At 43.5% G+C, this 26,849-nt stretch overlaps 2 protein-coding genes across 6 annotated transcripts in view; both read right to left on the bottom strand.

The window, feature by feature from the left end:
• Positions 1 to 26,849, bottom strand: part of LOC311283567 (GTPase IMAP family member 8-like) — a 73,992-nt gene that overhangs the window by 41,089 nt on the left and 6,054 nt on the right. Inside the window, exon 3 of the mRNA XM_084398062.1 lies at positions 76 to 780. Within this exon, the coding sequence (XP_084254188.1) occupies positions 76 to 780 (705 nt within the window). The remainder of the gene's footprint in view (positions 1 to 75; positions 781 to 26,849) is intronic.
• LOC311283571 (L-fucose kinase-like) lies at positions 17,137 to 26,794 on the bottom strand. 5 transcript variants are annotated; one of them, XM_084398070.1, is made up of 8 exons: positions 26,352 to 26,794; positions 25,882 to 25,951; positions 25,303 to 25,557; positions 25,078 to 25,221; positions 20,115 to 20,236; positions 19,783 to 19,971; positions 19,314 to 19,700; positions 17,137 to 19,062 (listed from the first exon to the last, which is right to left on the bottom strand). In XM_084398070.1, the coding sequence occupies exons 2-6, from the start codon at positions 25,937 to 25,939 to the stop codon at positions 19,927 to 19,929; spliced, it is 624 nt and encodes a 207-aa protein (XP_084254196.1). In that variant the 5' UTR covers positions 25,940 to 25,951; positions 26,352 to 26,794; the 3' UTR covers positions 17,137 to 19,062; positions 19,314 to 19,700; positions 19,783 to 19,926. The 5 variants fall into 5 exon arrangements, with proteins under 5 accessions (XP_084254196.1, XP_084254197.1, XP_084254195.1 ...); XM_084398071.1 differs by lacking the exon at positions 26,352 to 26,794 and having other exon boundaries at positions 19,314 to 19,537; positions 19,601 to 19,700; positions 25,882 to 26,278; XM_084398069.1 differs by lacking the exon at positions 26,352 to 26,794 and having other exon boundaries at positions 25,882 to 26,346.

Here is a 26,849-nt window from a genome sequence, read left to right as displayed (position 1 = left end):
TGTGACTGTTACATTTTCATGATTTACTTAATATACTCAGTGTGAATATCTGCATTATAAAGTATGTGGACTCACTCATCTGTGATCTGATGCTTTTTCTCTGTTTTTTCATTCTCTTCATTCGTTCTTTTGCTCTCTCTTCCTCTGCTCTTCTTCTCTCTTCCACCTCCTGTAAAATCTTTCTGTCTAATTTAAAATGGCGGCCGTTGTTTTGCGCCACTGTCTCCTCAATCTTCTCCAGCAGCTCCTTGATCTGAGTGTCGTCACTCCTGTTGTGATTGTTGAGAACATGAAACCTGTTCCCACATTTGTCCAGCAGCCACTGGAGATCCTGTCCTTCACTCTCAATGTGCTGCTCTATAGATGTGTCTAACAGAGAGTCTCCACGAGTGAACAGCACTATAGTGTGACTCCAGACTCTCTCACTGAGAAGATCCAGATGATCCTTCAATGCTTTTCTCTCAGTCTCTTTAAATCTATCATCCACACGTATGATCAGTAGTACAGCGTGTGGTCCTGGAGGACACAGAGACACACTGAGCACAATCTCCTGTTTCAGTATCTCAGGACTCTCCTCTACAGTGAAATTCATCCACCATCCTGGAGCTTCAATGACAGTGATGTGTCTGTCTGCTACTTCTCCATGTCTCCTCACACACTGAGCAGAACTCTTCAAGTCAAACTCCTCCCTGCCCAGGATGGTGTTTCCTGATGAACTCTTACCAGCTCTTCTGTTTCCCATCAACACAATCCTCAGCTCTGAGAGATGTTGAGCGTCACCTGAAACAAATAGAGAACAAAACACACTTATCCTGTGTGTGCTCTCTGAACAGTTAACAAGAAAGCTGTACTAAAAATATGATAATCATAATAATACAAATGCCACATTAATGGACTTAAGTTAATCATCACCCAAGGTTAACTAAATTATGAAGAAATGAGAATCGTTTAATTTTCTCAATCAGGAGAAAACGTACTAACGTAACCTCGGTTCTCTCTTGAGAGGGAACGAGTACTGCGTAAGTCTTACGCTAGGGTAAAATCTCTTTTCCAAAAAATTATCCTTAATTTTGAAATAATGTAAAACGCGTTGCGGCAGCATGCAGACACAGGCGAGACGGCTCGCGCGCCTATTGGCTGCCCTGCAGCAACTGCAGCAGCCTATCGATAAGGCCCTATCGTGACGTCAGCTCCAATGGGGGCACTTCGCACCCAATACGTCACGTCCCGCCGAGACGGGCGTGGCCTAGGGCTATAAATATAGCTTCGAGAGGCTAGCTCACTGGTTTTTCATCGCCGGAGCGAACCAGAGCGTGTGCAGGCACGGCAAGATACGCAGTACTCGTTCCCTCTCTAGAGAGAACCGAGGTTACGTTAGTAACCGAGTACGTTCTCTTACGAGAGGTTCTCTCGTACTGCGTAAGTCTTACGCTAGGGGAACACAGTGTAAAACGCCGTGCATGCTAAGATCCAGCACCAAAGACCCAAGGGCAAGTGCCCGGGCTCATATAGTACATGATCATAAGGGACTCACAGAGAGTCCAGGAAAGGCTAGAATAGCATCATTCCTGTAATAATATAACATCCTATAAGGAGCAGTTATACTAATGATGTTTCGTACAGTCAGGGCGACCCCCGGCCTGAACTGACGAATATAGTGGGTCTTACACACTGCCCATAGAGCTGCGCAATCAATCAGCGAGCGTTTACTCAAGCAGTTTCAGTATTCTGGGCCGAACACAGTACCGATTTTTAGACCGAAAGCAGCTTAGCCTGCAAAGCGGGAACCTCTAGGTTATAAAACCTTATAAATGTAGACGGGGAGGCCCAGCCTAACGCCATACAGATATCTTGCAAGGCAATCCCACTAGACCAAGCCCACGACGAGGCCACACCTCTCGTGGAGTGTGCTCTGACACCTAATGGGCACTGCAAGCCCTTAGAGGTATAAGCCAGCGCTATAGCATTGACTATCTATCTGGATAGGCTCTGTTTCGACACGGCAAGTCCCTTAGAACGTCCGTAGAGTGAAACAAAGAGCTGCTCTGTCTGTCTGAAAACAGACGTGCGAGACACATAAGCCCTTAAAGGAGAACTCCGGTCAATTTTAACATTGAGCTCATTTTTTTGTACATTTGTAGTGCTGTCAATACAGAGAACAACAACAAAAATCGGGGTTGCCTACACCGAGTTATTCTATTTTTAAAATTTGCACCCTGTTGACTTCAATGGGGCAAGTAGTAAACCTGCTTTTAGCCTCTTGACATCCTTGATGTGTCATTACAAGTGCACAGAAAATGTGAGTGATTCCTTCTGAGTGAACACGAGTGAATCTGACTGCAGTAGATGTGAAAGATATGTATAAAAATGATGTTATTTAAGCCAGCGCAAATACCTGTGTTTACATCCTGTTTTCGGTTGAAGTCCAAAGTAGTCGATTGCCGAGTTCACGCGCATAGGTTTAGTTGCTATGATCACGCGCGTGAACTCGGCAATCGACTACTTTGGACTTCAACCGAAAACAGGATGTAAACACCTAGAGGTTCCCTGGCTTGGCTGGATGCGGCGAAGAAGCTGGCTTGGTCTTGCTGGACGCTGAGCTGGAGCGCTTCGGCAAGAAGTGTCGCATGGCCTGGGACGCCTTCTGTGCCTCAGTGAATCTCTCCGAAAAACCCTTAACCGCAGGGCCGAAGAGGCCGGCGCTGGATACAGGGGCGTCGAGAAAACGCGTTTTGTCCGTCTCCTTAATCTCGGTCAGATTAAGCCAGAGGTGGCGCTCTAAAACAACCAAGCTCGCCATGCTCTTCCCTATGGCCTGTGCTGTAGCCTTCGTAGCGCTTCTCAGATCACTGAAGGCCTCGGGGTTCGGCCCAACCTCGTCCATCGACTGGAGGAGCTTAGCCTGGTAAACTTGTAGCACAGCCATGGTGTGTACAACCCGCTCGCCTGCACCCAAACACTGTTTCTATGGCAACTCAAGCTCTTCCTAGCCAGTCTAGGGAAACAACGGTGTTCAAGTCCCGCTGCGGCCGGACTTCCACCAAAACTTCTCGCTCGTTCAGTTCCAGAAAATGTGACTGTCCCGTGTATTCAGCAGAAAACAAGCCGGTTTCACAGCCCGTTTGCCTGCACACAAACCCAGATAAATCCCATAAAGAGTGTATTTTCTGGTATTCCGGCCACGGCCGATGGTGTTATGAGTGTAGTAAAATGCCCACAGCCCAGTGCTCATTCCTACACACAAGCACAGCCCGCCTCACGACTCATGTCGATTGTGCATTAGATGTAGTGAATGTGCCCACGACCTAGTGCCCACAAACACTACACATTGCATGTCTCACGGTTTCTGTAAAAACGAAACCAACGCACATACAGTCTGCTCAAGCAGACGGTGTTTTCAGTGTTATGAGTGTGCCCGCTGTCCCGCGCCCACATTCACTCAAGATCCGGCCACGGCCGATGGTTTTATGAGTGTAGTAAAAATGCCCACAACCCAGTGTTCATTCCTACACACAAGCACAGCCCGCCAAAATACAGAGCTCGCACACATAAAATCGACTCATGTCGATTGTGCATTAGATGTAGTGAATGTGCCCATGACCCAGTGCCCACAAACACTACACACTGCATGTCCCACGGTTTCTGTAAAAACGAAACCAACACACATACGCCGACGGTGTTTTCAGTGCAGTAAATGTGCCCGCTGTCCCGCGCCCACATTCACTCACGGACATGACAAGCCCCACGGGGTTCCCCCCGCTCGCTCTCCCTCGGCAACCCGCCGTAAGAGAGTCAAGCGCGGGCAGGCTGCCCGCTGTGATCAGCGCGCCCCCCGCCTCGAACGCTACAAGCGCGATGTTTGTGTTTCAGCACACCGGAGCGCTCCGGCCGCCACCATGTCGCGGCCAGAGCCCAGATCTCATTCAACCCCTAGCTATCCATGCAAATGTGTGGGCAAAGCTTCCCGGGGTATCAGAATCAGAATCAGTACAGAGAACCACGACAAAAATCGGTGTTGCCTACACCGAGTTATTCTATTTTAAAAATTTGCACCCTGTTGACTTCAATGGGGCAAGTAGTAAACCTGCTTTTAGCCTCTTAACATCCTTGATGTGTCATTACATTACACTAAAAGCAGGTTTACTACTTGCCCCATTGAAGTCAACAGGGTGCAAATTTTAAAAATAGAATAACTCGGTGTAGGCAACCCCGATTTTTGTTGTTGTTCTCTGTGTTGACAGCACTCCAAATGTACAAAAAAATGAGCTCAATGTTAAAATTGACCGGAGTTCTCCTTTAATGCCCTGACCGGGCAAAGGAAGCTGGCGTCCTTTTCCTCGTTGGGACAGGGAAATCACCTGAGCCCTGAACGGTGTGTTGAGGGATTTAGGAACGTACCCGTGCCTCGGTTTGAGTATGACTTTCGAGTCATTTGGCCCAAACTCCATACATGTGGCGCTCACTGAGAGCGCTTGTAAGGGACTATGTGCTTTACTGAAGCAAGAGCCAGAAGATACACTGTTTTGAAAGACAAGTGTTTGATATCTATTGATTGGATTGGCTCAAATGGGGCACCTTTCATGGCCTCCAAGACCGTAGAAAGGTCCCATATGGGAACTGAGGGAGGTCTGGGAGGATTTAACCTCTTAGCTCCTCTAAGGAAGCGAATGACCAGATCGTTCCTTCCCAGTGACTGGCCACGCGTTGGTTTAGAAAAACGCTGCTATAGCCGGCACATAAACTTTGAGCGTGGATGGGGCTCTGCCCTCATCCAGTAGCTCTTGTAGGAAGGAGAGAACCTCCGTCACTCTACAGTCTTGGGGTGAAAAGCCGCGTGCTGTGCACCAGCTAGAGAACACAGACCATTTTGAGGAATAGAGCCGTCTCGTAGAGGGGGCTCTAGCCTGCATGGTCGTGTTTTACACTCCCTCTGGGAGATCAGTGGGTACCCGTTGATGGCCCACGCATGTAGGGACCAAAGCTCCGGGCGAGGATGCCAGATCGAGCCCCTGGCTTGAGAGAGGAGGTCCCTCCTCACTGGTATTGGCCATGGGGCAGCGCTCGTCAGCTGCATCAGAACTGGGAACCAAGCCTGGTTCTTCCAGAACGGAGCCACTAGTAGCACTGAGCATCCGTTTTCCCTGATCCGCTCTAACACCTGAGGTAGGAGCGCGACGGGGGGAAAAGCATAGAGCGGGCAGCGGGGCCAGACGTGGGCCAGCGCATCCCTGCTTTTGGAGAAAAACTCCGGGCAGTGAGCATTTTCCTGAGACGCAAACAGGTCTATTTTCGCTCTGCCGAATGTCTCCCACAGCAGTTGAACTGTCTGCGGATGTAGAGACCATTCCCCTGCCGGAACATTGTTCCTGGACAGTCTGTCTGGTCCCACATTCAGGTGGCCAGGCACATGCGCTGCTCTGAGCGAGCGCAGATTGTGCTGAGCCCATACCAGGAGGTGTTCCGTCAACCTGTAAAGGTTTCGGGATGTGATGCCTCCCTGGCGATTTATGTAGGCTACCACTGACATGTTGTCCGAGCGGACCAAGACGTGGTGTCCTGCTATTTGGGGACGAAAACGCCTCAGCGCGTTGTCGACTGCCATCATTTCCAGGCAGTTTATGTGCAGAAGCTTTTCCCGTTCTGACCACTGGCCGAAGCAGCGCTCCCCATCCCGAGGTGGAGGCGTCCGTAGACACCACCTTCACACTCGAGGAAGTCCCCAGGCTTACACCTGACTGGTACCAGTCGGTCGCTCTCCAAGGTATCAGTGCTGAGATGCATTTCTGATCGACCTTGAGGCGAAAAAGACCAGAAGTCCACGCTCGGCGCGGTACTCGCGCTTGTAGCCAGAGCTGCAGCGGGCGCATGCGAAGCAGACCCAGCTGAAGAACTGCTGATGCTGCGGCCATGAGACCCAGCATCCTTTTAAACTTTTTGAGCGGGACTATAGCGCCGCGGCGGAAGGATTCCGTCATGCGCTGAATAACCAGTCTGCGCTGCGGCGATAGTTGAGCTGTCATAGACAGCGAGTCCAGTTCTGTGCCCAGAAAAGATATTCTCTGACTGGGAGACAGTGAACTTTTCGCCCAATTGACTTCGAGACCCAGATTCTCGAGATGCTCGAGTAAAATGGTTCTGTGTTCTATGAGCTCTGAGTGTGACTGAGCTAGAACCAGCCAATCGTCCAAGTAGTTCAAAACTCGCATTCCCCGAAGTTTCAGGGGAGCGAGGGCTGCATCCATGCACATCGTGAATGTACGGGGTGCTAGGGACAGGCCAAACGGTAGGACTGTGTATTGATATGCCTGGCCCTCGAAGGCGAATCTCAAAAATCGCCTGTGACGTGACGCTATTTGTATTTGGAAATACGCGTCCTTCAGATCTATTGACACAAACCAGTCCCCCTGGCGAATTTGCGAGAGGATTTTCTTGGTCGTGAGCATTCTGAACCGGCGTTTTGAAAACGCTTTGTTCAGCTGTCTTAGATCTAGAATGGGTCTGAGACCCCCGTCTTTTTCCGGTACCAGAAAATATCTGCTGTATAGCCCCCCTTCGCTCTGAGCTTGAGATAAAGGCTCTATGGCCCCTTTGCTCAACAGTTTCGCAATTTCGGCACGAAGTAGATGTGCTACTTCCTTTTCTACCGTGGTTTCGATTAGCGCCGCACAACGGCGGGGACGTCGAGTGAACTGTAGCGAATAGCCTCTTTCTATAATGTTCAGCACCCATTCTGATACCCCGGGAAGCTTTGCCCACACATTTGCATGGATAGCTAGGGGTTGAATGAGATCTGGGCTCTGGCCGCGACATGGTGGCGGCCGGAGCGCTCCGGTGTGCTGAAACACAAACATCGCGCTTGTAGCGTTCGAGGCGGGGGGCGCGCTGATCACAGCGGGCAGCCTGCCCGCGCTCGACTCTCTTACGGCGGGTTGCCGAGGGAGAGCGAGCGGGGGGAACCCCGTGGGGCTTGTCATGTCCGTGAGTGAATGTGGGCGCGGGACAGCGGGCACATTTACTGCACTGAAAACACCGTCGGCGTATGTGTGTTGGTTTCGTTTTTACAGAAACCGTGGGACATGCAGTGTGTAGTGTTTGTGGGCACTGGGTCATGGGCACATTCACTACATCTAATGCACAATCGACATGAGTCGATTTTATGTGTGCGAGCTCTGTATTTTGGCGGGCTGTGCTTGTGTGTAGGAATGAACACTGGGTTGTGGGCATTTTTACTACACTCATAAAACCATCGGCCGTGGCCGGATCTTGAGTGAATGTGGGCGCGGGACAGCGGGCACACTCATAACACTGAAAACACCGTCTGCTTGAGCAGACTGTATGTGCGTTGGTTTCGTTTTTACAGAAACCGTGAGACATGCAATGTGTAGTGTTTGTGGGCACTAGGTCGTGGGCACATTCACTACATCTAATGCACAATCGACATGAGTCGATTTTATCTGTGCGAGCCGCGTGAGGCGGGCTGTGCTTGTGTGTAGGAATGAGCACTGGGCTGTGGGCATTTTACTACACTCATAACACCATCGGCCGTGGCCGGAATACCAGAAAATACACTCTTTATGGGATTTATCTGGGTTTGTGTGCAGGCAAACGGGCTGTGAAACCGGCTTGTTTTCTGCTGAATACACGGGACAGTCACATTTTCTGGAACTGAACGAGCGAGAAGTTTTGGTGGAAGTCCGGCCGCAGCGGGACTTGAACACCGTTGTTTCCCTAGACTGGCTAGGAAGAGCTTGAGTTGCCATAGAAACAGTGTTTGGGTGCAGGCGAGCGGGTTGTACACACCATGGCTGTGCTACAAGTTTACCAGGCTAAGCTCCTCCAGTCGATGGACGAGGTTGGGCCGAACCCCGAGGCCTTCAGTGATCTGAGAAGCGCTACGAAGGCTACAGCACAGGCCATAGGGAAGAGCATGGCGAGCTTGGTTGTTTTAGAGCGCCACCTCTGGCTTAATCTGACCGAGATTAAGGAGACGGACAAAACGCGTTTTCTCGACGCCCCTGTATCCAGCGCCGGCCTCTTCGGCCCTGCGGTTAAGGGTTTTTCGGAGAGATTCACTGAGGCACAGAAGGCGTCCCAGGCCATGCGACACTTCTTGCCGAAGCGCTCCAGCTCAGCGTCCAGCAAGACCAAGCCAGCTTCTTCGCCGCATCCAGCCAAGCCAGCGAAGCAGGTATCTCAGCCCCGCCCCGCGGCGGATAACTTCCGCCAGCCGAGATCGGCTAAGCGCTACCCGATGCCCCGGTGCCAAGGCCCGCGGCCCAGCGGAGGGAGCGACCCGGTGCCACCGAAGTCGTCCTAGCAAGGATGAAGAGAGAGGGTTCGTGTCTCGCGCTAGCCGGACCGCCCTCGAAAAAGCCCACACTACTTCCCACAGCTCCCTGTTTAGCTCAGGCGGCTGGGGATTTTACTATTGTAAACAGGCCCGCAGCAGTGAGCGCGCCTCTACAAACAAATGCCGTTTTCACGGCGACCCAAATAAACCACAAAAAGAGTATGTTTCACAATCACAATGGTTTCACGGTCCCCCTACACTAGGTGGCCCCCTCCATGTTGTAACACTGTCTCCCCCACAGGCAAAAGCTTGTACAGTCAGTCAAACACTCAATATGTGCACAAATCACAATATAAGGGTAGTAAGTCCCCTCACGGTAGGCGACTCATCCCAAACAGTGGTTCGATCCCTAGCCACAAGGGTGCAGGCCTGGCAAACCATCCCCGGAGTGTCGAGTTGGGTCATAAACATTATAAAGCGAGGCTACTCGCTCCAATTTGCTCGCAGACCCCCAAAATTTCAGGCGGTTGTCGAGTCTTCAGTGAGAAGCAGCATGGGTCACGTGCTTCGCGCCGAAGTACAGAATTTGTTAGCAAAAGGGGCGACAGAATTAATCCCTCCCGCGCAAACACACTCGGGGTTTTACAGCCGTTATTTTCTAATTCCGAAAAAAGACGGCGGTCTCAGACCCATACTAGATTTGAGACACTTTAACAAAGCTCTCATGAGACGGCCATTCAAGATGTTGACTATCAAACACATCCTCGCGCAAATTCGCCCGGGGGACTGGTTTGTGACAATGGATCTGAAAGACGCATACTTTCATATTCAGATAGACCCTCATCACAGGCCATTCTTGAGATTCGCCTTCGAGGGGCAAGCTTATCAATACACGGTTCTGCCTTTCGGCCTGGCCCTGGCACCCCGTACATTCACGAAATGTATGGATGCAGCGCTTTCTCCTCTGAGACATCAGGGAGTTTGCGTGATGAACTATCTCGACGACTGGCTGGTGCTGGCGCAATCGAGAACAGAGCTAATAGCTCACAGGTATTTGATTCTCTGCCATTTGAAATGCCTGGGTCTCACAATCAATGTTACCAAGAGCAAACTGACACCCAGCCAGAGTGTAGTCTTTCTGGGCACAGTTTTAGACTCTGTGACGATGACAGCGCGGCTCACAAGAGAGCGCGCAATCTCAGTGCAGACGCTGGCAGGCTCGTTCAGAGCGCGCAAGCGCGCGCCCCTGAGAAAATTTCAGAAACTTCTCGGTCTCATGGCAGCGGCATCGTCAGTACTCTGTATGGGACTACTGCGCATGCGCCCGCTGCAGCACTGGCTGAAGCGTCGTGTGCCAACCCATGCGTGGCAGTCCGGCAGCCTGCGCATCATGGTGAATCACGGTTGTTTAAAAGCCCTGGTTCCCTGGCGAGCTCAGGACTGGTACCTCAAGGGTGTGACTATGGGAGTAGTTTCCAGAAGAAAAGTGGTGTTTACAGACGCATCCAACCTGGGTTGGGGTGCTCTGCACGAGGGCAAGCCTGTCTCCGGCCTCTGGTCGAGCACGGAGCAGAGCTTACATATCAACTGTCTGGAGATGAAAGCGATTGGTTTGGCCCTGAAAGCTTTTCTCCCAAACCTATAAAGTCATCATGTCCTGGTCCGCTCGGACAACATGTCAGTGGTGGCTTACATAAATCGCCAGGGCGGCATCAGGTCGGGCAGCCTGTATGCCATGGCGAGAGACCTCCTCATATGGGCACAGAATAATCTGTGCTCTCTGAGAGCAATGCATATCCCGGGTGTTCAGAATCTGGGCGCGGATATGCTGTCACGGGGCAACACTCCCCCAGGCGAGTGGTCCCTGAACTCACAGACGGTTTGTCTGATATGGAGTGTGTTCGGAGAGGCCGAAATAGACCTTTTCGCCTCGAGATCCAACACTCATTGCAAAATGTTCTTGTCGAAAAGCAGGCATGTGTTGACCCATCATTGGCCCAACCGCCCCCTTTATGCTTTTCCCCCTGTCTCGATGATTCCACAAGTCATAAAGAGGGTCAGGGAGAGCGGGCGCCCAGTCTTGCTGGTGGCCCCTCTCTGGAGATCCAGACCGTGGTTTCCGGAGCTGATTCAGCTGTCAGACACAGCCCCTTGGCCTGTTCCTATGAGGAAAGACCTCGACTAGTCGCTTATATGCTTTGAAATGGTCAGTCTTTTCCAGCTGGTGCTTGAAAAACTGTGTGGACCCGGAGTCATGTGAGGTAGCTGTGGTACTCTCCTTCCTGCAGGAGCTGTTGGACGCGGGCCGCTCCCCGTCCACGCTCAGAGTGTTCTATGTTCCTAAAGTGCTCTCAACGCCGTTCAGAGCACAGGTCATTACATTATTAGTTCTTCCCCCTTCTGCGGAGGATGGGGAGGTTAATCTTCTCTGCCCTGTCATAGCACTGAGAATCTATCTGGAGCATTCTGCGTCTTTCAGACAGTCAGAACAGCTTTTTGTCTGCTTTGGTGGCCGATCCAAGGGCGATCCAGTCACTAAGCAAAGATTGTCTAGATGGATTGGATGCTATATCTATGGCTTATACCTCGCTGGGTCAGGTTTGCCCCATAGGTATTAAAGCCCATTCGACTAGAGGCATGGCTTCGTCGTGGGCTTCGTCATCTGGTTTTCCCATTCAAGATATTTGTGATGCAGCCGGCTGGTCCTCGCCTTCCACATTTAGGAAATTTTATAATATGGAAGTGCCTTCGCTGCAAGCGAAGGTATTTGCGATATGATGAAGGCCCGGCGGTTTGCCCGGTCTCATCTATATTGTACTGTGCATAATCATAAACACACACATATATAAAACCCGCTTGCTGGTTATATTTTTTATTATACTGATAGCCCCGACGGTGTCTGGGGTCATTTGGTATATTATATTAACACATATATTTTATAAGACCCGACGGTGTCTGGTCTAATATATATATATATATATATAAATGGTTTCGGGCTTGTCTTGGGCTCAGGGATCCTGAGTTCAGTGGCAACCAGTTATTTTGGTGCAGCGTTTTGCAGGGCATCCCCACTGCGTATAGCTACGCAATACGAAATGACCGTTCGAAAGGGAACTACTCGGTTACTATCGTAACCTCAGTTCTCCGAGATAGGGAACGAGTATTGCGTAGCCAGCCGCACTATAATAACCAGGTGAGTTGTCGCTTCAGTCGTGAAACCTGCTATAATGGCGAATTCGAGGCTCTGATATAGGCTAAGGCCACGCCCCCTTGGGGAGCTCTGACGTATAATGATGCTCATTGGCTACAGGTCAGAGGCGCCCGCGCCATTGGTTTGTGCAGTTGCTGCAGCACAGCCTATGAGCGAACCAGACGCTCAAAGTGCTAGCTGTGCAGCTGCAAATGCGTTTTAAATAAAAGCTTCAGTAAATCGAGGAAAAGGAGTTTCCCCACTGCGTATTCACCTTATTCCGCCCCGCCCACTTTTACTTCTGTCCAGTACTTCCGTTGTAAACCAACTTCCGGTTTAGCGGACCCTCATTCAATTTCGAAGAGAACTGCAGAGAAGTCTCACTGATAAAATGTCACATACGATAAGCTAATTTGTGCCAAATGTGCTATGTACGTGTGTACCAACAGCACAGCAATGCACTGTTTCTCGGGGTAATTTTTAAACGACTTTTAGGTGTTTATATGACCCGTCTGCCTGTCTGATCGCAGCCCGGCCTATGTGTAGTGTTTAGCCTACATTAGCCACAAACATCTAATGTTGTAATGGTCTCACTACAGGACACATACACATGCTATACCTTGTTTGAAAGCTATGGTCCTCTAGAATTCAGTCGCTGGATTTATTTTACAGCCATTACTTGTGTTAGAGATCAAACCATAAGAAATTGCAGCTAGCAGTTAGCTAAGCTAACGTTACCCTCTTGTTCATCTAGTTGAGGCTCTACTTTCTTTCTACACCAGTTCGTGGCTATTTTTTTCTCATCTGTTGGCTATACACTGCAAATGTATCTGGTGATTAAGCAAACAAACTGTGGTGTAATAATGTTTCAAACTTTACATGTAGTAGTGTTTGTGCACATCTTCATAACTAAGTAATAGCTATTAGAAAGACACAGCTATTAAATAATTTGATTGTGGCATTGTTTCAAAAGCTTCAAGTGAAATGTACTTTAGTACGTTGCAGCAGTTGTTAATAACCATAGGCCAACGCATTTGGCTATAATATTATAGTCTATCTACTTATATCAAGACAGATAACAGATTGGACCAGGGCAAACAAAGCGCTAAGTAGCTAAACCAGGAAGTGAGATTACGCGGATGGCGCCACCCAGTGCTACTTCCGGAATAAGGTGAATAGCTACGCAAAACTCGTTCCCTATCTCAGGGAACTGAGGTTACGATAGTAACCGAGTAGATCATTTTTTGGCTTCAGTATCTCGCGGAAAAGAGATTTTCCCCTAGCGTAGGACTTACGCAGTACGAACCTCTCGTAAGAGAATTAAAAAAAACACATTTTACATAAAACTCAGGGGTAAATTGCTATTTGTTTTCAGTAATTATATATCCTTTAAAAATATGTAAAACTGCCAAACTAAATTAAGGCAAGACACTGCAGGTGAAAAGGGTAAAAATGTGACTAATAGATATCACCATACTTCCACAGTTGATTTATTACATTAAGAATTGCACAGAAAAAGTTCTCTGAAATGTTATGTTTAAATATGCAAATAAATCGTCATCAAATTAAATATGCACTACTTTGCATACATTTCTAGAAAAAAAAATACAGTCAAAGGTTTTTACAGAGGGGATTTTGGATTATTATTATTTTTATCACTACATAAATTAGAAGCCAGAAAATGTTTGGTATAAAATGTAGCCAGTAAATATTCAGGCAAATTGTATATGAGCAAACCCCTCTGTCAAAACCTTCATCAGAATAGATAGAAATAAAAAACTGATTTTGAGAAAACGACCTTTAAAGATATGTAGACCTACTGTCGTGGGCGTCAGTTTGGTTTGAAATGTGCTGGGGACAGAGACGCATTCGGAAGTGCATTTTCAGAAGTGGTGGATACAATGACGCATTCATTTTTTTCTCTCTTTCGCGCAGGTTATGTTTTGGAAGACGATGTCCTGTAGCTCAGGCACTATGGGGCGCCGTTTGTAAAGCGGCTCACTCTGAAAATAACAGCAACATTTTGTCACATTTAGCTTCAAACAATGTTTAAAAAAACTGGTATGAATTTTTGACGGTCACTTTTTAGCACATTTACAACAATATTTGTCAACTTAGAGATATTTTAAATAGTTAAATCTAAATATTAAATGTTACACCTAAATGTTAAATGTTAAATGTTAAATGTTCAATCTAAATCTAAATGTTAAATCTAAATCTAAATTCTAAATCTAAATGTTAAATCTAAATGTTAAATCTAAATCTAAATGCTAAATCTAAATCTAAATGTTAAATCTAAATATAAACCTAAATGTTAAATCTAAATGTTAAATATAAATCTAAATGTTAAATATAAATATAAATATAAATATTAAATATAAATGTTAAATATAAATGTTGAATCTAAATGTTAAATCTAAATCTAAATCTAAATGTTGAATCTAAATGTTTCGGGTGAAACTAAATATATAACTAATATGCAAATTCAAAATGCCGGTAACCGGAAGTGCCAAAATAAAAGCGCGAGGAGGTCAGTGTGTGTTTATAGCATGGTTTAGTGTCAAATAACGAATAAAAACCATCTCATCCGAGGAAATGGTCTCTTGGACATGGATTATCGTGATAATAACTACCTAAAATAATAAACACGTTGAAACTGTATTTGTATATGATGACAGAGTGATGACATGACATTCAGTCAAAGTGAGCCCCACGTGGCTGGCTATTATGGCTACAGTCTATGGGCTACAGCCTACAGGCCATAAGTCCCGCACTTTTCATAAAAGTGACACTAGCCTACTCTTCAAATACAGTTTCTCCAAACGTGTTTATTATTTTAGGTAGTTATTACGATAATCCATGTCCAAGAGAGACCATTTCCTCGAATGAGATGGTTTTTATTCGTTATTTGACACTAAACCATGCTATAAACACACACTGACTTCCTCGAGCTTTTATTTTGGCACTTCCGGTTACCGGCATTTTGAATTTGCATATTAGTTAAATATTTAGTTTCACCCGAAACATTTAGATTCAACATTTAGATTTAGATTTAGATTTAACATTTAGATTCAACATTTAGATTTAGATTTAACATTTAGATTTAACATTTAGATTTAGATTTAGATTTAGATTTAACATTTAGATTTAGATTTAACATTTAAATTTAACATTTAGATTTAGCATTTAGATTGAGATTTAACATTTAGATTTAACATTTAGATTTAACATTTAGATTTAACATTTAGATTTAGATTTAACATTTAGATTTAGATTTAGCATTTAGATTTAGATATAACATTTAGATTTAGATTTAGCATTTAGATTTAACATTTAACATTTAGGTGTAACATTTAATATTTAGATTTAACTATTTAAAATATCTCTAAGTTGACAAATATTGTTGTAAATGTGCTAAAAAGTGACCGTCAAAAATTCATACCAGTTTTTTAAACATTGTTTGAAGCTAAATGTGACAAAATGTTGCTGTTATTTTCAGAGTGAGCCGCTTTACAAACGGCGCCCCATAAGGCACGGCCCCACTTTTCAACAGGCCCACCCAAAAGTAAAAAAAAAAAAAAAAACCTTTTACTATATTCTAATTTTGTCAATAATTATAAAAAAATCGCCAATAAGTTCATAATTTGTGCTAAAATAGTGTTTAGTTTTCAAAACCATTTTAAAAAGCTGGTTATATTTTGATGTTTCTGCGCAAGTTCAGCAGACAGTGAGGTTCGGGTTTGTTCCGATCAGAGCTCGTGAGTGGAGAGCGCATTTCTGAATATTCCGCTCCGCTCGTCCACTTCGTAAAAGTAATGATTATGAATGATACTGTTAATAGGCTATATCTTCATTAACTAGAGATATAATTAAACAAAAAGTAGTCAAAACACATCTAACAGAACATAGCCTAAGTTGTTTATTTTTTACACCTTGTGTTTTTATTTTGTTTAATTAACGAAATGTCAATCTTCGTGTTTATAACAGAAGATACAATACAATACAAAAATCTTCAAGATGTATAACGGATTGTCACCTTATAAACAGGCCTTTTTTAATGGAATAATACACCCTTATAATAAAGAAAAAGCTTCAGTGATAAAGAATATGAACGCAATGCATTTAATTATACATTAAGCGTTTTCCTTTCATAGAAACCCTTTATTATAAGGAAAATAGGTGGCTCTTAACGTGTCTTTCTATGGGAGGATGGCATAGCGGTGCATAGCTAATATTCAATGCATTCAATGATAAATATTCAATGGTATTCAATGCAAAACAAATAAAATAAATAAATTATTGTGGCATTAATTAGCCCATAAACAATATTTATTTTAAAGCCTAAATGAATTTGTTTAAAGAAAAACACCAGCGTTTGGCGTTTATCTGTATAGGCTAAGTGTTTCAGCCGCCCTTTTCAAACTGGCGCAATAAAATGCAACATAATTTGATTAGTTAAACATGAAGAGGATTATCCGTCTGGCATGGCCGCTCGCTCTAACGTTAACCTAGATAAATGTTTGCTATTATGAAGCGCATATCCGAGTGTTTGTGCAGAGTGTGGAGCGCGCACTATGACATGGATGGAGGCGCCGGTGCCATCACTCGCATTTTCCTATCAACAGTGGAAACAACTTAAAATACTCCATTTCTGGTCATACAGAATATAATAATACATCAGTCGCAACTACTTTTATTTGTGTAAACTCACAACAACAAGAAAACGGTGTGCCTTTGTAAAATAAAAGAAAACGAACAGGGCGAGCTTTCATGATCTCTGTGAATTGGAGCGCGCCTCAAAAATGAACTGACAAACAGTGTATAGACAAGCCTCACAGACATGAGAAATATAACTATAAAGTTACTAAAAAAAATGTCCACCAACGAAAAAAAAATCCAATCGAAAGCAAATACGGTAGCTACCATCTGATTATGTGATCCTGTCCGTATGAAAGGCGCATCTAGGCTACATTACAGCGGAGATGTGGAGATATGTATGCAGGCAGCCTACACTGATTTGGAAAAGACTAGTTCATCAATAAACAATTAAAATGCATCGTTATTTTAAAACGACATAAGATCTCGTTATTAGACATAATTGAGGTGAAAAAATAATATGTATGTGGCAGCAATGCGTCACCGTATGATTCTGCTATATTTACTTTTTATAGCTATATTAAATCCAGGCAATTGGTTCATGAAACATTGATTCAAAATTAAGATATAATTAATACAAAACGAAATTCACTTTAAAGAAAGGCAGCCGTTCTGTTTGAGGTCTCTGTGAAAGTTTTAAAGCAGTCTTTTAGTGGCGCTTTCAGAGCGCTCACGTCCGTAACCGAGAACTGACACATTGTTTTTTCCCTCATAAATGCGAACATGGAAAATAAAATAAAATGAATATTATAATGTTTTTTTGTTGGGTCAGACAATGATTACCAAATTTCTCTCTCATATTGCTCCTCACAACCACTGAAAACAGTCAAAAAAAATCGAACCAAAAGTCAAATTAATATGGACATAAGTTAAAAGTGGTGGGTACAAAATGACTCATGACGAAATCTGGGGGGTACGCCCCCCCCGTCCCCCCCCCCGTCCCCCCCCCCGTCCCCCCCCCCCCCCCCGAAATCGACGCCTAGGCCTACTGTAACAGAAATCTACAAACAGAAATAGATAAAGTGCTATAAAATATATACGTTGTAAGTGTATTTTGGATGTTTTCTTTCCATTAATCTGAAAGAACACTTTATAAAAAGTCAAAAGACCAAAATTTCAAAATTGACAGATGCATAAATGTTTTTGCCTGTAGTGTCTCGCCCTAATGAATAAATCTCTCTCTTGCGCGCGCACAACACTGGCACAGGAATAGTTGCACAGCCACGCACACGCAAAAAACAAACAAAAAAAAAACCTTGACTGTATTCTTCAAATCAACCTAAAACACAATCCATGACGAGCCATAGGTTATGTATAAGTATAAGCGACTTTATGGAGATCAAAAAGCAAGCCCTAAGTGTCTTATGAAAGTGAAAGCAGTAACATGTCTCACAGAAACAGCAAACACGTCGAGTTTGATTAAACGTCATTTTTACTATTAACAAGGAAAAGACGATTAGTTTAAAAAAAAAAAAATGCTTACTAAAGTCCATTTTACTTCACACGGTCTCAGTCGGAGTTCCGGAGTAAATGTGGGTTTACCAGCAGTCTAGTGGTGTAAGTTTGACTGGACAATTATACAGGTGCTTCAGAACAGTCACGCGCATGGGCGGGTCTACAGGTGTATAGAAGTGTGCAAAGGTGATCTTCGAAGTTATTTTACACATAGGCCTACACAAAAAATAAATGTGATAATATCTTTAAATCCAGACACACTTCAAAAAGTTACTTCACCTGGCAAACATAAACATAAAGTAGGCCTACTCTTAATCCCACAATGATATCATATTTTTTATTTTGTTTTAATTACTAGCCTACAGGCGCAAGTTGGAAGACTATTTAGTCTTCTTGCAGTCAATAATTGTATCTAATTAAGACTCATATTTGATCATCAAAATGACCTTTAAAAGTTGTGAAAATAATTTATGGCCTTAAATAGCTTGAATAACTCTACAATAACTCTACACCCACTCACATCAAATCGGACTAACGTTACCTGTTCCACTCGTCAACTAAAAACGCTACACAAGGCAAACGGAAATACTGGTTTAATTCAGCCACATATTTGAACCAGAAACTGATACGGACAAAGATAATTAACTAATTATAGAGTGTCGTCTACAAATCGATGTGCCAGTAATGTGTCTCTACAACGTCGGGCACCATTATAATGGTAATTGATATGATTAGCCTTTGCCTTGACTTTATTATCAAACAGCTAGGCTAATAATGTGTTGCTAATGTTAAACAAACCATGTTCCCGTTCGCCATCTGAGTCTCAGCTGCTCTAAAACTCAGCATCCGAACGCTTTGAACATCATAGAAAGTCAGTGGGGATTTGTTATATGTTTGTGCTGGTAACAAACAGGGGCGTTTCAAACCGCGTTTTTGAGACTGTCTTTGGTTCACTGCAGTTTTAAGGAGAAAATACTCAGCAATGGTGTCGACTGATTAATTTGGACAAGGTTTATCAAGCATATTAAAACACCACATACATAACTTGATTTTCACCTCGGGGGTTCTTAAATTACTGAATCTTACTGTGAGGCTACTTTAGATATACAGTACAATAAAAAAAGTAAAGGATGCAAGCATCAACATGGCATTATAACATTTTCTTTTACATTTAGTAAGAAAATAAGCCTAAATGTAATTTAGTAGTTCAAATGTTTTTGATACATTCCATATTTTTTAAAAATCCTTTCATTCATCATCAGGATTAACAAATATAAAAACACGGAGGGAATCTATATGAATCACATGTTTATAAATTATATATTTTCAGAAATAATATCAGTTAAAGTTTTATAAGGCAGTCAGATTTAAGTCGTCTGCTGTTGTTCAGGATGTTCAGAGCTCTTCTGAATGACTGAGATCCCGTCCATATCCAGCTCCACTGAATGAACACTGAAGGAACCACAATTCCCTGTCAAAACAACAGCAGGACCAACACTATTTATAAAATACATTTTACTTTCACCATTTATGTTTTTCAGTTTTTACTAGGACACTAAAACACACAGGTCTTTCAGCAACCAGTTTAAATTGCATATATATTGAATGAATCATTCTGAGAGAAGTGCTTCTACATATATCAGTTTAGAAAGGGTTAAAACAGCCATTCTGCTTCACATGTTCTCATTCAGTAGCGGCTGAACCAGTTTCTCTGACTCTCACCTGTATGTTTGAGAGAATCTCTGTCACTGGTTTCTTCTGCTGAGGCTCACGGGTGAGTAAGAACAGGAATCCTCCTCCTCCTGCTCCTGCCAGACTCTGTCATAAACTCAGCGGCTGAAGAGCATTCATCATGGATCTCACCGCCGCCGGCTCACAGCCTGAAGCCATCAGCTTCTTCTGCTGCCAGTATGTGTCCATACACTCCCCCAACCTGAGGAGAGATCCTGAGAGAAAGAGATCAAAGAGTCCATCTGAATCTGGTGTGTGTGTGTGTGTGTGTGTCTCACCCTCTCTGCAGGCTTCAGCACACTCCTCTGCATTGGTCACCAGCTGCTCTGCGTTCTGTACGATGGAGGGTAAACGCGCATACCAGCTCCGCACCACGTCCTGCACACACACACACAGTGATCCAGTGACACACATGTCACTCAGTTCATGAAGTCTGACCGTCACCATCAGCCGCTCGTACCTGCAGCAGGTTCCGTGCTAAACGCGTTCTTTCCAGTGTAAACCAGAAGAAGATGCTGCTGCAGGACAGACTGGAAGTGTTGAGGAAGAGAGAGCTGTTCTACTTCCACTCTCAGCGGTAACTGAGCTGCAGATCGAGCCAGCTTCACTCCTCCAAACAGCCCGCCAACCTGATCCTGCCATCCACCACCTAAAACAGCAGCAAATATACTAAATGTCTTCAAATTCAGTTTGTTAAAAATTTAAACTTTTCAGCTCAGTGAAACCCTATATTACTCTAGAAAGAAAGTGATGCATCCCGTTATAATAAAAGAATGAAAGCGTCTCTCGTACCGGTGGTGAGGATCTGCTCCAGGTAAAGAACATCATGAATGAGAGAGTTTGTGTCGAAGCTTCGTCCCGTACATCTGTAAACTGCTGCAAGAGCTGCACCTGCCAGAAAATACTGCTGGTGCCTACACACACACAGACACACACACACACACACACACACACACATATACACTTTCATTTTAAATGAATTAATTATTTACATTTTGTGAGATCCAACATAAAACTTCATCTATTAAAACAAAAATATTAATATATAATAAAGTAAAATGGATATACAATTGTTATACAAATAAATATTGCAATAATTATTATAAAATAAATGTGTTAAAATACAATGTAGTGAAATCGATTATATACACTTGCTATACAAATTCATATATTTACAAAATAATAATACAATTGAATAAATATTAATATATATATATATATATATATATATAATAAAATGGAAGATTATACATTTATTATAAAATAATTCACATAATAAAAATTATTATTATTAATATTCTTATTATAAAATAAAAGTGATTATGATCAATGATTATATAATATATAACTTTTATTACAGACACAGGTCCATATAACACAACAACATCATAAAAAGAAGGTACAAAAATACATAAAAATTCTATATAATAGCCTATAGAATATACAGGCTATTACACCAGTGTCGTCTAAGCCTCGAAAAATATCTATAACAGCTTTTCAGAGGATTAACTAGGGCTTCAATTATATGGTTCACTGAATTGTCCAGTCGACACATAAAACCAAACATCAGTTGCCTTAAGAGTGCCTCACAGGTTGGCACTCTATTAGACACAAACAAATGACTGGCACTATGCCACCTAGGGACACGGAGCAGCAACCTCATTGCATCATTGTATGCTACCTTTAGCCGCTGCATACTCTTTTTCTTATAGTTAGACCACAATTGAGCAGTATATAGCGGTGTAATATAGGTTCTAAACAGAGAGCACTTCACAGAGTCTGAACACATATAAAACTTCCTTATGAGCATATTTGCTTGAGCATAAATTTTACAGCGCTGACGATATAGGTCTTTGTCATCTGTCCAGTCTTTAGATATAACATGACCTAAATATTTGACTACCTCACACACAGCAAGAGGGCTGTCTGACAAATAAAAAGTCGGAAAAGTTGATTTATTGTCCTCATTGCTTCTAACTACCATTATGTGGCTTTTCTTAGTGTTATATTTAATATCATAATCTAAGCCATATTGCGAGCAGACTTTCAGCATCTGCTGCAGCCCAACGCTGTATGGACAGAGCAGGACAAGATCGTCTGCATACATTAGATGATTAACAACAATGTTGCCCACAAGACAGCCAGTTTTTAACCTATTTAACTGGTCTGACAGATCATCCATATAAACATTAAATAAAATAGGAGACATAATTCCTCCTTGTCTCACTCCATTACTGACATGAAACGGAGCAGATACAACATTATCCCATTTAACCTGAAACATTTGATGGGCATACCAAAACACTAAAATTCTCACTAAAAATGTAGGAGCACCTCTATCAAGCAATTTTACAAACAGTCGTTCATGATTGATTCTATCAAATGCCTTTGACGCATCAATAAAACATAAAAACATGGACGAATTCAGGCTGTTATACCTGGACACAATCTCTTTAAGAGCATAGATACACAAATCGGTTCCATGCTTTCTTTTAAACCCAAACTGATTGTCAGTAGTAAGAACATACATTTCTAACTTTGTTAGCAGTATTCTCTCCAGTACTTTGGACAAGATACTGGCTAATGCAATTGGTCGATAATTGTCAATACTGTTGAGCTTACCAGCCTTGTCTTTAAGCACAGGTAGTAACAAAACAGACATAATAGCGTTGGGCAGGACACCATGAACCAAACAACCATTAAAACACATGGAAAGCAAAGGACAGAGCCTATGGCTGGCATATTTTAGATGTTCAACATTAATGTAGTCCATACCACAGGCTTTGTTGTTCTCCAACATATTAATGGCATCATAGATATCTACTACCCTAACCATCATATCTGCTGAGAAATCAGTATGTTCATGATTGATTCTAGCTGAGTTACTTTTGACACAATTAAATAGGTCACAGTAATGCTCTCGCCAGAGCTCAGCTATTTTTTCTGGTCCACTAATACCTTCAATAACAGCCGGTAAGGAAATTTTATTGTTATTCATAATTTTGACCTCTTGCCAAAAATCAGTAGGGTTGTTTTTCTGTAACTTTCTGGCTAGTGAGTCTGCTCTCATTGTATTTTCATTTTTCTTAATAAAACGTAGTGCATACTTAACTCTAGCATTTGTCATTTTTTTTCTATCTAACAATTCCCCATGTCTAGGCCTTCCTGCCTCTGACCAGAGTCTAAAGGCCTCTCTTGCCTCAGCATACTGCTCAGCCACAAACTCATTCCACCCAGGTCTAATGTTAAACACCTTACATTTTCTTTTACAGAATGGTTCACTGGAGACATTAAGACATTTCACAATACCATCATACATGGCACAGAGTTTTTCAACATGTAGCACATCCTTACAATTAATATCTGAGCACATTATGGCATCATAAGGCAGAGGAATATTATTTAGAAAACTTTCAGTTCGCAATGAGTATTCAGCCACCTCCTCTTTACTCAGCTTTGACCAGTCCAGTTTACTTGAAGCTGCATTATTATTCCTGGACAGCAGGGGCAGTTTTTCAACATCTAACAAAGCAGCAATAGGTATATGATCTGAGGTGGCAAGTTCATAGCAGATCTCCACATTTATCAGTGAAGCATGAGCATCAGCAGTGGTCACAATATGATCTAACCAAGATGTTGTGTTCCACGCATCACTAACATAGGTAAAACTTGAGTCAGGCAACAAAGCAATACTCGATAGAATTAAGTTAGACTCATTACAGAACTGCTTTAAATGTGTTGCAAATAAAGATTTGCTATCTGACATATCAGCATTAAAATCACCCATAACATAGACACAAGATGAACTATTCTCTTCTATAAATGACTGAATAAACGCTAACCTGTTCAAAAATTCATCCTCATGCTCATATGATTCATACGGTGTATAAACATTTAAGACAATACATTTCTTTTCATTAAAATTACACTCTAGCCCTATGGCCCAGTCAACATTTAGGCGCACCACATTCACCATTGAGTCATATTTGATGTTCCACAATATTGCTACACCACCAGCTATCCTACCTCGAACCAGCTTTGTACTGAGGTCAGTAGTGGACTCTCCAGCCCCATGAAAGTTTATGTGAATAGTGTTCAGCTTATCCAGATCTTGTTTCGCCAGCCACGTTTCTTGCAAGCACAGAATGTCACACTCATCCAGCAATGTATCCACAACCAGACGTTTTGATATATCAGTAGCAGTATGACCTACTCGCAGCCCGCGGGTATTATATGAGACAACACGCATTTTACAATGTTTTGTCATTTCCAGCCGAGCAGCTGGCCTTCATCCCGTCCTCACCCACAACTACAGCAGGCACACTAGCATCATTAACATGCAACAGCCCCTCATCTCGAGAGCGGGGGGCATCCTCTGGCCCGGACAGACCTCCGTCTGCTCCCCTAGGGCGACGAGGCTCATAGTAGCGTCGGACAAAAGTCCCAGCGGGCCAAAGCTGCGGATCGTATAGCTCGGCCACATCATTACATTCAGCAGAAATACAGAAGGAGCTAAATCTGCTCTGTGACGCCTCTATTTTTCTGCATGTCACTTCCCGATTCAGCTTCATCTTTAAGTAGTCACTGAGAGTATCTGCACCAACACTGAGATCAAACTTTGTTGCAAATACCTTTACCATCTTTGTTTTAACAGCCAGTATATTACTAACCACACCAGTCCCAATTATGCCAGTTTTCTTTCTCACATACCTCCTTGGAGTTTTTACAATGCGAGGTGTGGGGTTTCGATGAACAGGGTTCTCAGATACCTGCTTCAGCCGTACCTGCTTCAGTCTGCGCCCATCCTTAACCACCATACTCCATGGGGGAGTCACAGACTGAACCGGTCTTCCGCCATCAGTCTCACCACGCGCCGCTGTCGAACATTCATCAGCCGCAGAGGGAGGGCAGGAGACAGGACCAGAGCCCATTGGCCTCTCCAACACAGCCGAGGAAAGACCTGTCACGCTGGGCGCAAGACCCGGTTGTGTCTCCACGGCAGAGAGGCAGATAGCGTCCGGGTCACAGTGCCCCTCCACAGCTGTCAGCCGGTCGTCAAGTTTCTCAGAAACCTCCCGCAACATTTCACAGGCAGCTACTTGAGTTCCCATAGTTCTTTTTAGGTAATCAATGTCAGTATTAATTTGCTGCATTTTCCCAAGGAGCACAGACACGTCGATATGTTTAAATGAGACGGGGGGTAGTTCATCCAGGAAATGCGATACAAATCTTGGAATCTCTTCACCGCATTCATTAAGCGCTTGCAGACACATTTTGACATTATTAACATCCTTCTTTTGTCCCCTATGGGAGATCCATCGTTTATGATGTGGAAGGAGCTCTGCCAAAACTGCCTTTGAGTTCTCAATCCGCTCAGAGCTGAAACTGCTCGTTACAATCGTCACATATCATCATGGCTTAGTGTTCGCATTTTAATCACAATAAAGTTCAGCAACTCATCTTCGACTACGACTCTTCCGTCATCAGTATGGTAAATCTCTGGTTAGATTCGAGAAAACTCTTGTGTGCACACTACCGCAGCACGCCGTGCTGCTGCTGCTGTTGTACCAGCCGCCATAATGACATTATACATTTGTACATAATTATTAATAAATTATCTATTATTACATTTGATCTTTCTTATGCACATTTTTTTCCCATTTGTACAAAATATATTTTATGTGTTTATTCCAAAACAAGCATTACTGCACCTTTAAACAGTGAAGTGATTCAATCAAAAGTAACTCCCACTCACCGAGACCAGAACCATGTGGCAGTGAAGACCAGCTGTGGATCTCCAGTCCGCCTCCCCAGCGCTGCAACAACTGCTCTTTCAGAGAGACAGGAGACGATAAACACACCAGCTCACTGCACACACACACGGCTTTCAGCAGGGCACCTACAATAAAATAAAACATTCTCAAGAACAGAAATGTTTTATATTGCACCTAACAGTATATGATGACACATGATCTCTGACCTGGAGCGTGAGGTTGGCAATAGTCCTCCAGGTCAGTAAGATCCTCACAGAGTGTTTCTGTGGAGAAGCTGCAGGACGGTTCACCGCTGGCGCTGACCAACAGCAGATGAGGCTTTGGAACGCGTCGAACTCGAGCTCCAATCGGACGTTTTCCATCCACCTTGACGGCCACATTGACCACCAGTCCACCATGTTCAAACCATAGACAGTATATAAACGGTTCAAACGCAATAGGAGGAGTGTCACTCCAGCCGCCTGGTGACGTATTCAAACACACACTTTCAGCAGTGCGAAAGACACTTGAAAAGCTGCTTAATATTTTTGTGGAAACCTTGATATATTTTTTAAGGATTCTGAATAGAAAGTTCAAAACAACGGCATTTATTTGACATTAAAAAGTATTTAAAAAATCAAATAAACTTTTCAACATTAGTGTATCTATCAATAGTTCTATCTATAGTTTAAAATTCAAAGGTTTTTTAAACAATTTTTCCAAACTTCCCGTCACACAGCACCGTCAAACATAAACTCTGATCAGATTTCCTGCTGTACAGTTGAACTGAAGAATGCTGTTCTCACCTGACAGATCCAGTCGAGCGGGACACTCCACTTCCTGCCACTCGCCCATCGGCGGCATCTCTCTAGGCTTCTAAATTTAGCATAAATTATTTTATTTTGTGCTTCAGAACAAATATACAGAACTTATTTGTAAGTGGCTTTGGATAAAAGCATCTGTTAAATGAACGGGTAAAAACAGACTCTAAACTCTAAATGATCATGAGCTCCAAAAGCTGTGTACACAGTTAACTTTAACTCTCCAACCATCACGATGACCCTGAATGATGATGTCACTGGATAGAGGTAGACGTTGAAAGACGTTTTGATTATTGTATTATAACTTGCAAGATTTACTTTAAACATTCATAAGCAATTTCGCTTCCATAATGTGGCATATTTCAAAGTGAAACAGGATAATCTGTAAGAAAAACAGAAGGGTCAAGTTGGTTTTCCTTTCCTTTATTTTAAATTTTTTAACAAATCCTCCAGACCTGTAGGTGGCAGTGCTGCACTACAGCTCCTGCTGACACACGAACATCTCCTTCCAACACGCTATTAATCACCCTGCTGCCTTCTGACACACACTTCACTTCCTTTAAAACAGAAAGAGCAAAGCATTTATGATAAATTGAGCGTCAGCGTCAGTTCTGGCAGGCCAGGTAGTCAAGACGCTGCTAATGCTGTTTGCTAACAACACTGTCCCATCAGCTGATCTGCTCCAGCTGAGCTGCATTAGCTCGTTAACTCCCCTCGCTGCTCAATGGCCAAAGCTCAAACAAGGCGCCCTATTTAAAGCACATTCAGTTTGCTCATACATGCTTGCTGCTCGCTTCTGCTGATCTGTACGCTGGTAAAAAGTTGTTTAATTCCTTCATCTAGCTTGTTTCTCAGAAGATGGCTTAGTCATCTCTTCATAGCGCTTACACTGCAGACTGTCAAAACAGTTCAAAGTCAGATCATTCTGGGTAACAGCATGTTTTAGCTATTGC

This window comes from Rutilus rutilus (assembly GCF_951802725.1).
Source record: "Rutilus rutilus genome assembly, chromosome: 23".
NCBI classification, from domain to species: domain Eukaryota; kingdom Metazoa; phylum Chordata; class Actinopteri; order Cypriniformes; family Leuciscidae; genus Rutilus; species Rutilus rutilus.
Note: the sequence above shows the minus strand (reverse complement) of the source record. Positions and strands in the feature narration are given on the sequence as shown.

Excerpts from the sequence above, each read along its gene's own strand:
- LOC311283571 (XM_084398067.1), bottom strand. The coding sequence starts at position 24,433 with ATGGGAACTCAAGTAGCTGCCTGTGAAATGTTGCGGGAGGTTTCTGAG. Across the intron at positions 20,237-24,032 it reads ATTGTAAAAACTCCAAGGAG|GCACCAGCAGTATTTTCTGG; the intron begins GTATGTGAGAAA and ends GTGTGTGTGTAG. Across the intron at positions 19,701-19,782 it reads TAGCACGGAACCTGCTGCAG|GACGTGGTGCGGAGCTGGTA; the intron begins GTACGAGCGGCT and ends GTGTGTGTGCAG.